We start from the raw sequence: 10,430 nt of genomic DNA, 5'->3' as shown, positions 1-10,430 counted from the left end.
CATCTTGATCTTTTCTTCCTCCTCTGTCTTTGTAGTGACCTTTTGCATTCTTCATGGGTGATATTCTTGATACCCTCCCACAGCTCATCCAGTCTTCACTCATTAATGTCCAAGGCCACAAACATGTTCCTGAGATGGTTTTGAAATTCAGGCTGGATAGACTCAAGGTCAAATTTTGGTTCCTGTGAACTTAATATAAATTTCCTCCTCATTTTGGTTGTCTTGCAGTATGAGAGCTCAGCCTCTAGTGCTATATCTAATAGTCTGTGCTCTATGTTTCCAAGGCTGGTTATTTCAGAAGTAGATAGCTAATCCTTCTTCCTAGTCTGTCTTCATCTGGAAGCTCCACTTTAGTACAGTATCTGACAGACAAGTTATATTGTTTTTGATACATGCCGTCGAGTTGCCTGAAACTCATAGCAACCCTATGTGCAACAGCTCTGAAGCCTTCTCTGTCCTGAGCCAGTCTCCATGACTCCAACACACCTACTCCCATTGCCCTAGTACTTTACTCAAAAGAGCAGATGATAGACAAGCAAACATATATGTATCTAAACTATTAAGAGCAGTTTGAGATAAAAGCACTTTACCAATACAAGTAACTGATGTAGAAATTATTTTACCCTAAGAGCAAACCATAAGGACAAGCAAACCTACAGATATAATGGTACAGGTGATAGGGATTCCCACATTGAGGCAGCATCAAAAGGTCCAGAAGACATAGAGATTGCTGAGTCTTGGTCGGTGGAAGGTACACTGGTCTCCCTCCATGAGGCAGGGCTCTAGTGGTTTGCTGTTGTTGTTAGGTGCCATTGAGTTGAGGAAGACTCATAGTCACCCTATGAACAACAGAAATGAACAACACATATAAACCCTGTCTTATGACTGCCATCCTAATAATCTTACACACTCTAGTTCCTTGCAGTAGTCACCATGTCAACCTACCTGGTTGAAGGTCTTGATCTCCTCTGCCATCCCTTCACCTCCCCAACATGATGTCCCTCTCAAGGAATAACCTCTCTTAGAAACAAGCCTCAAAAATGTGAGACAAAGTTCCATCATCTTTGTCTCCAAGGAGCACTCCGACTGCACCTTCTCTAAAGCATATCTATTTGCTTTTATGGAAGCCATGGGTTAATCAGTGCTCTTCTCCAAGGGTACAACTTCAAGGCATCAATAATTCTTCTGCCATCCTTTATCACTGTCCAGCTCTCAGATACACAGCAAGTGACTGAAAAGATAATATCCTGAATTTTCCCAGTGCAATACATCTCCTGATTTCCTGAGTGTTGGTACCAAATGAATTGATTGTGCATGCAAGTAGTTGTTGAAGTTGTTGACAGTCTCAATCCTTTCCCTGTTCATCATGATGTTTTCTATCTGGCGGCTTAGGGGGAAAGAATTGTGCTGTATGTGACTCAAATCCACTCGCTACTCTACAGGACAAAGATGGGCAATCTTCTCCCTTGAGATTTAATGCCTATGCTGGTGGGCTAGCTATGGGTAATTTCCGATTTGATGTTATACCACCACCACCACCACCACAACAACAACAACATACGCACACATATACCTTGAAGATCTATCCACACTGAAATCTGGAAAAGGCAATGTCATGTGAATGACTTAGGTATTTGGAAAGTATTTTGAAAGCAAGCATTATATGAATGCTCTAGAAATCTTACTTCCCTCACTTCTGACACTGTGATGTTACTATTGTAACATTAACTGATACCATTAAATTGGCTTTCAACTCTTGGAATTTCTATACCTACATATCCAAATGAAATGCTGCACCGTTCCCTTAACTGGTTGCTGATTAGACATCCCATTACATATTCAGTGGAAGATTTTACATATAGATCACCAAGCCTATCTTCCTAGTTCATCACCATTGAGAAACTCTGCTGAAACCTGTTTATATCATAACAACATTCAATCCTCCACTGAGAGCTAGGCGGTGGCTATGTATGAGGTGTGCTGGCCAGAAATCAAACCCAGATCTTCCATATGGAAGGCAAAAACTCTGCCAGTCTGTATAACCTTATAAGCACTACAAATACCAAATGTAAGCCACAGTGCTATATAGCTTGTACTCAAATTCCAGTTCTATCTTTACCAGAAAAGTGAGTTGAGTAGGTGAAATCTTAGCCTTTTTGTGAAATAGAACCTGATTTTTACTTATCTCAAACATCTTTGAGGAACATACTTTTAAATCATACAGCTCTCTTCTCTCAGTTTGCTGTACTGAGGTAATCTGGGTTTGCTGTGAAGGTGTGCCTTGTGCCTTTCGGGTGTTAAATGCTATGATGGTTGCCCATGGTGGACAGGGTTTGGTGTGGAGCCCCTAGTTAAAGACAGGTTTGGAAGCAGAAGTGGCATTCACTTCCTACACCCCATACCTATGGAAACCCTATGAACTTGGAGAAACTATGTAGTTATAAAAGACTTCAGGTCTTTTGTTCATAGGATCACTATAAGTCATTATTGACTTGACAACAAACAACAACAAAAGTCTGTGAAGAATAAATGAAATATTTTTGTTGTTGTTGTTGTTGATTGCCTTCGAGTCGAGCACAACTCATAGAGACCCTATGAAAAGAAGCCCTGAAACTCCACCTCAACTATTGACATTTATCAAAGTTTCCAGAGTTTCCAGAGGCATGTTGTTTAGGAAGCAGATGCCACTCCAGCTTCCAAATCTGTCATAGGATGTTATTGGTTAAGTCATCTACTATTCATAGTGACTCTATGTAGAGCAGCCCTGACCCATTCCTTGTCCTGAGCCAATCACATTAATTCTGATGCACCAATCCCCATTGCCCCAGTCTCTGTATCAATTCATCTCATCCAGGGTCTTCCTCTCCTGTGCTGTCTCTCCATCCTTCTGAGCAAGATGTCCTTCTCCAAAGACCCATCTCTTCTGGCCATGTGTCCAAAGTAAGTGAGGTGGAGCTTCAAAATCCTAGACTCCAAGGAGAGACTTGGTTTCACCCTCTCCAAGACAGACCTATTTATTTTCTTGGCAGTCTATGGTATGTTCTAGACTCTTCTCCAGCACCACAGCTCAAAGGCATATATTCTTCTTTTGTCATCCTTAGTCCTTATCCAACTCTGAAGCATAACAAGGAATTGAGAAGACCATGGCCTGGATTAGGGGCACCTTTGTATCTAGAAGGACATTGTTGCTGTTCAGCACTCTGGAGAGGTCCATGACAGCAGATTTTCCCAATGTGATTCGTCTTTTGATTTCCTGACTTCTGGTGTTACCATATGTAAAATGATCAGATTAGTGGCTGGCACATAGTAAATTCTCTATAAACGACAGTTATTTGCAATGACACTAGCACAGTGATTGAGCTATAAAAAGGTCAACAGCTCAGGAGAAAGATGTGGCAGACTGCTTCTGTAAATACTACAGCCTTAGAAACTGTTCTACTCTATTGTCTCTTTGAATTGGAATTAACGTGACAGCAACAAGTCTGATTTCTTCTTTTCATCATCCTTATCAACATGTGCCACAGTGCATTTTCCCCCCCACTCAGCTCTTTTAGAAAAAGACTAGTCACTGTGTTGGCCACAGTTTACTGCTGTGGGTCTCTGTCATCTGTCTCTGTAAGATTGGCTATTTGAGGTGAGAGATTGAATACTTTCTGGTAATTGCTGATTAAAAAGCAAACCAAGATAAATCCAACCATTGTTCATACAGCAGCAGTACTGTGTAACTTTCAGTTTTGTTGTGCTTTGTTTCATTGTGTCAAAGATGGCCTTTGTCAACCCCAGAGCATTTTGAGATACCATTTTATGAACTGCTACTCCCTTATCACCTAGGAAAATTAATTCCAAATACATCTTTCCAGGAATTTCTATTTGTCTATTATATTATACATAAAGATTCTGTTTCCCTCTCCTCTGACTTTGTGTGGGAGGGGGACTTTTGAAAGGGAAAATTATGTTGACACAAAAGTAGACTATAAGAGTTGGAATCTCGAAAAGGACTTTGCTTGATTGTGCATTCTAGCTGTCTAAGTCTCTGATATATTTTGTACCTTTGTCTTCTTTCCTAGAGGATAGCAGTGATTCAGGATCCCCTTCCATCCTTTTCAATGCACAATCTCAAACAGATCAACTTCAAGAAAGACAGTTGACACAAGAAATAATCCCAATGAAGCGCTTGCACAAAGGAGGAAAGACATTCAGCTTTGGTTATCAAAGCCATGCCAGCCAGGAAGAGGACACTGACAGAGTCCGAAGGGCAGCAGTAAGGCCTAAACCACTCTTCCATGCAGTCAGTGAAGAATATGAAACTGAAGAAGAAAGTGAAGAAGAGATTTTACCAATTGGGTCCAGATGGACAGCGGAACACAAAAATGGCAGGGAACATCACAAATCCCACAGTCCTTTGCTCCAAAGAAAGTAGTTACATTGACTACAGAATCATTTCTGTATTCTTCAGGAATCTGCTTTCTTTTTTATGTGAAAGAAGAACATTCAGGGTTTTATAAGACTACTTCTAATTTTTGAAACTACTAGACATTTATATACGAAGTAGACAAGAAGATTGTTCTGAGGAGTCCAGGAGAATCTGTCGATTCTGCCATAATCTTTGCTCATGAACTTATATCAGTGATTTGCCAGTGAATGACAGAAGTTAATCACTCCGTAGACTATATTCACTAACAACTTGTAAGAGATTTCTATAAAAATATCCATATCACATATCTAGATATAGACATGATTTATTAATAATTGACATTGAACTAGGTTATGTGCAATTTGTAATCAAATTAGAATAAAGAGAGACTTTAGAAATTACCTGGTTCAATGCGTTGTGTTTAAAAACAGACTCCTTGTTCAAGGTCACATAGTGGCTGATGGCTTCACAAACTGATTTCCCGCTCTCTCAAGTGAAGCTTTCAATTTTAATTTTGATACTAAATAAGCCATAATTGTATTTCTAGAAAAAGATGAAATAACTGCATTATTAAATAAGTAGTGATCATAGACAGATGTGAAGCAGACTATAGGATTAATCTAGAAACAATAAGTTTGTAGTCTATTTTGTAATTGGAATGTTTCTTTTAAAAGCATATAATAAAAGCAAAAGAGCAATGAACAGGCTTGGATCATAATGAAGAGAACCACAGATATTTATTAGGTGTGGATTTGAAAGGTGTGGCATTTTACCCTAGGGTTTGAAACTATTTTCCAGTCTAAGATTTTCCATTCTCAGCATCCCCAGCCTTGGTTCTCAGCCTCACACCCTAGCTAAACAACTTCCCTGCACTATCTTTTCTCTCTCCTTCCAGGCTCTTTCCCCTTCCCTAACTTCTATATAGCCACATATAGATAAACACATACATATTACATGTTGATGTGCTAAATAGCTAATGTCTAATAATCAATGAACTGAAATATATTATTTCATTGACATACCTACCACCTCCACATTACTTACTCCTTTGCATCAAGATCATGAACAAACACCGCCTTTTCCATAGGTCTTGGTTGGTTTCTTTAGGTTAATAGTAAGTATTTCCTCCTCAGAATATCAAGTATTGTTACTACTTTGGATATGTCATGTAACTTATCTGTGTATTGTGGTGATGTATGCTTAGAAAGATAAATGTGCTTCAAAGAGCCCTGGTAGAACAATGATTACATGTTTGCTGCTAAATGAAAGGTTGGCAGTTTGAACTCACCTCTTTAGGATCAAGACTTGATTATGTGCTCCCATAAAGATCCCAGCATGGAAATCCTGTGGGGCAGTTCTGCTGTCACATGGAGTCTCTGTGAGTGGAAATTGACATGACAGCACCTAACAAGAACGCGTCTACTCCAGTAACCCGTGATCTGAAGGACACAGGGGATAGTTGGTTCCTTTTATACTTGATTCATTTTTCACTATTTTTTCTTAACTTTTTGAGCTTATATTTTTAATTTTCTTTCACTTTTATCAGGTTTTCCTTTGGAATTTACTTAACTCTACAGTTTATCCTCTAAGTCACAGGATTATTTAGGAGAAAAGAGGTAAGATTTAGTGAAAAGATAGAAATGAAATAGCTAATATAGTTAGAAGAAACCTTAACAAAGGTGTTTCCCCCTTTGCCAATTAGCCATCTACATACTGACCAAAGTTGACCACTCCTGGGAAATAGACGAGAACATCCTGCCTGAAAAGCGGTTAAGAATTTGCAATCCTAACACTGCTCCAAGGCTTAAAGTCTTTGTTTTAAGGCATCCCTGTGTGGAAGTAAAAATGAATGTACTCACAGTCACTAACTGAAAAGCCAGAAGTCCAAAATCTATGCAGAGATGCCTCAAAATGAAAGTTCTGGCATCTCCTTCTAAATAACCAGGCATTGAAGACTCCATGAGTTTCCTGAGTCACAATGGACTTAACAGCAACTGGTTTGTTGTTCTAAAATGCAGTGCGATCTGATCTCCATTCCATGTTTTCCTTAGCAACAGTCCTCTCTGGGGTTGGTTGTGTCTGGAATGCCCTTCGGTCTTGGTTTCACAAGATGCATTTTTCCAACAGGCACCAAGCAGTGAAGCAGAGGGTGTTTCCTCTGGAGTGTGGAGAAAGGTTTCTTGTTTCCCACCTCACCTCAGGGAGGCAATGAAACAATGTAAGAGTTGCTGTCCTGGGCCTGGCTTCTGTCCACTGAGTGGTCACATTCTTTGAAATTGTCTGCAGAGATTGTGTCCTTCAGTGTTCAACCTCAACCTCAACCTCAAAGAAGTGTTTTTCACACCTTCTCTAGTGTTTAGAGATATGGTAATTTTTATTTATTTCTTTTACATTTATTCCCTGCAAACTCTATGCTATCCATGTCTTGAACTGGTTAAAGAGAAACATTTGCCCTAAAGGGAAGCTATCTTTGAAAGCTAGAAAAAGGGATCATGGAAACTTTATTATGCTTCTTCAAGTGTCTCTTACATACAGATATACTTCTATTCTTCTTATCTTCTTAGAAAAAATCCATCGGATTATGGGAGGTATGACTGGATATGCTAGTACCTAGATTCAGAAATAGAGTTACCATACACCTGTAAGGGGCATGGAAGTGCTCTTGGCATAGGATCAGGCAGGGTTTCGTTTTAGGTGACTGTGAGTCAGTGTGGCCTTCAAGGTATCTCACACAACAATGATGTTGAACAAACAGAATTCAGAGTGCCAGCTCCGGCTGGTGTTTTCAACCTGTCCCAGGCCTCTTCTTCGTCTGTTCAGATGCCTGTCACTCAGGCTATTTAGATTTAAATCAATATAATTAGTTGAGGTCAGGATCTGAACTTAAGACCAATTTTAGTTGGTGACCTGAGTCAGGTTATTAATCTTCTTAAGCTGATTTCTTGATCAGTAAATAGGGTTGTGATGTTATTTGTCTCATAGAGTGATTGTGAAGATTTAGTGAAATAATGTAGGTAAAGTTCTAAGCTTAGGTTTTGCTTTCTAGTAAGAGTTTGACCATTGTTAGCTATTAATATTTAGACTAATGCATATATAAGCATGAGAGAAGAAAGAACAATTATTTAATGAAGATATAGAATTAATGGATCTCTGAATCTTACTCTGGGAGACAGTATGACTTGTAGACTAGAGGATACCTGGGAAAGACTTGAACAGAAAAAGAAATAGAAAATAAGGAGAAAAAATTGGGCCAAGACCACAATTTACCTCGATATGTCGCTAGCCAGTAGCCATCCACAGCAAAATAGAGAGAAGGTCTGGACATGGATTCATGTTTTTCAGTCAAGCACAATCTTATCTTGTTAATTTTTGTGTCATTACATGAAATTAATTGCATTTTCTTGATTTAAGAACAATTACCTTGGTGTACAGTTCTGAATACTGTTTATCCTCAAAGAGGAAACTTCTAGAGGCCTGGTCTCCGTGCCAGGGATAGAGGGGAACTGTTTCTTCAGTGCAGACAAATTCAGCAGGATTTTATTCCTCAATGTAGAGTTTAGTGTTTATAAGAGACTTTCATTTAAAAAGTAATATTCTTAACTTACAAATATAAACTTATGAATAAAAGAAGTGCTTATTGATTTTAAGCATGAAGAAAAAAGTAGTTTCTGGTATATTTCATAACTTTCCAAAATTAGCAAAAGTAAAATGTTTCCTTTTCTGAATGAAGTCAGTGATTATGTTGGTGTTGTCTAATGATTTTGTATTTTATCCATGAATAAAGTAGGTGATTTCCTACAGTGCTTCAACTTTTTTGTTTTCTCCTTGACTAAACTCTGTCAAGTATCTCATTCCTAACTCCCGCTGAGAAAACCCAGCAGTGCAGAGAGAAGGCTTCCTTTCAGGACATCAGTCACCGTTAATTGTTAATTGGGCCATAAGCTGAGGGGAATAAAAGAGATGCCTGCATCAGTGCCAGTCAGTCCTGTAATTAGCAATGATGTGTTGTTTCATCTGTGCACAGTAATTGATTTAATAAATTCTTTTTCTACTTGAGACTTTAATGAGCTTCCAAGCCAGGGGTACTCAAATAAGTATGGTAGGTTAGAAAGCAACATTTCTGCTGCCCAGCCTTGTTCAAACCTGGATTTATGCAATATGATACAAGAAACTATTTTATTGGCTAAACAGAAATGGTTATACTATTTTTGAGTTATTGTAATGAGGAGCTTGAATCAAAGAGGGTGGTTCTGAACCCAAGGTATTTACTCTATGCAAAGAGTCTTGAGCAGAACACTAATTGCTGATATTTTAGAGTGCTTACTATAATGCCAGACACTATTCTAAATTCTTTACATACATAGATGCCAGTATTACTCATTTTAAATGAGAAGCAACAGGTTTGGGAAGAGCATGTAACAAGTTGAAGGTCATCCTGCTTGTCAGGACATCGTAGAAACCACATCTGTCTGGTTGATTTCCATTGACCTAAACCATCTCCCTGAGAAAAGAGAGGAATTGAAAAACTGACTCAGATCTATACACAAAGTTCTCCTCACTTGGGAAAGATCCAATAGGAAGAAACATACTTTTAATATATTATCAAATAAACAGAAAACCTTTCCATTAAAATGGACAAAGAAATACAGTGAAAGGTGCTGAGATTTAAGAAATTTGCTTTTTCAAACCTCTTGGGTGATCTAGCAGGGTAAATTATCAGCAGGCTTGAAAATGTAAGCTACTTTTTGAGGATTTGGATAAAATGTACTTATGCTTTTAAATTGTGTATAGTTTGAATATCAATTCTGTGTAATTTCCAGAAAACTGTGTTACTAATTCTCAAATGAAGTTCTAGAAAAGACAGTCTAGGCAACTCTGGAAGACTGCACTGTGTGTTTTATTTACAGTTAAAATATAAATCAATAACTGTACTGAGTGGATGGAAGTGGATGGGAAGAATAACTTTGCCTATGGAAACAAGGGTAATATTTTCTTTAAAAACATTCTTGGTGAATCTTTGTAAATAAACCAGTATATTTTTTTTTAAAAAAAGAAACATTCTTAGTGAGCACTAGACCATTGACAGAAAGCCTTCTATGCATCATGCTTGTAAGACCTTTGTTTACACATTTTAAAAATTAGAAGCCCCATAAGAGTTGTAGGAAGCTCTTGTTATCATTATTTCCCTCATTTTACAGGTGAGAAAACTTCAGCACAAGACAGTTTTCATTGAGAATAATAAAGCTATTAAATCAAAGTATCACAAAACGATTCTCAAGTTACCATCACTTTCTATTAAACAACAGTGATACCCTTCTGTCTATTGTAAACGGCAATGTTTTAACTTTCTGTAGAAGTGCTTCAAGTTCTCATTTTGAGCAAGTAAGGCTGTGTTATACACATAACAAATTTTATTGATGAGCCTCCCTCCAATCCTGATGTCACATTTTTCTTCATAAAGTCAACATATTAAATAATTTGCTCAGCATACAGATTAAAGAAGTATGAAGAAATGAGGCAACCTTGATGCACCTTTCCTAATTTTAAACCATGCAGTGTTCCATTGCTCTGTTTGAACAATAGCCCTTGGTTTAAGTATATGTTTTGCATGAACACAATGATGTGTTCTGAGATTCCATTCTTCTCAACATTAGTCATAATTTATTATGATCCACACATTCAAATGCCTTGCAAAGTACAAAAAGCACAAAGAGGCATTCTTCTGATATTCTTCGCTTTTAGCCAGCATCCACCTGACATTAGCAATGATATCCCTGGTGCTATTGCCTCTTCTAAATTCAGCTTGAACTTCTGGCAGTTCCTGTCTATTCTTATCACCATTCTAGCCTTCCCCGCTCCCCCCTCACTCCCCACCCCCAGTTCATTCCAAACATACTTGGAAGCAGGACTGGCATCCACTTCTGAAATAGCTTGCCTCCGGAAACCTTACGAACTTGGAGAAATGATGAAAGTTATACAGTTGTTCAGGTTTTTTGTGCATAGGGTCGCTATGAGT

The 10,430-nt window shown here is 38.3% G+C and overlaps 1 protein-coding gene across 1 annotated transcript in view; it reads left to right on the top strand.

The window, feature by feature from the left end:
- SLC9A4 (solute carrier family 9, subfamily A (NHE4, cation proton antiporter 4), member 4) overlaps positions 1-4,420 on the top strand; it is a 77,988-nt gene extending 73,568 nt beyond the window's left edge. Inside the window, exons 12-13 of the mRNA XM_006884548.1 lie at positions 135-137; positions 4,068-4,420. Coding sequence (XP_006884610.1) covers positions 135-137; positions 4,068-4,420 — 356 coding nt within the window. The remainder of the gene's footprint in view (positions 1-134; positions 138-4,067) is intronic.
- The last annotated feature ends 6,010 nt before the right edge of the window (positions 4,421-10,430 follow it).

Source organism: Elephantulus edwardii, unplaced genomic scaffold (assembly GCF_000299155.1).
Source record: "Elephantulus edwardii isolate Elephantulus edwardi_28Jun2011 unplaced genomic scaffold, EleEdw1.0 scaffold00036, whole genome shotgun sequence".
NCBI lineage: Eukaryota > Metazoa > Chordata > Mammalia > Macroscelidea > Macroscelididae > Elephantulus > Elephantulus edwardii.
The sequence above is the reverse complement of the archived record's forward strand: the minus strand, read 5'-3'. Positions and strand labels throughout refer to the sequence as shown.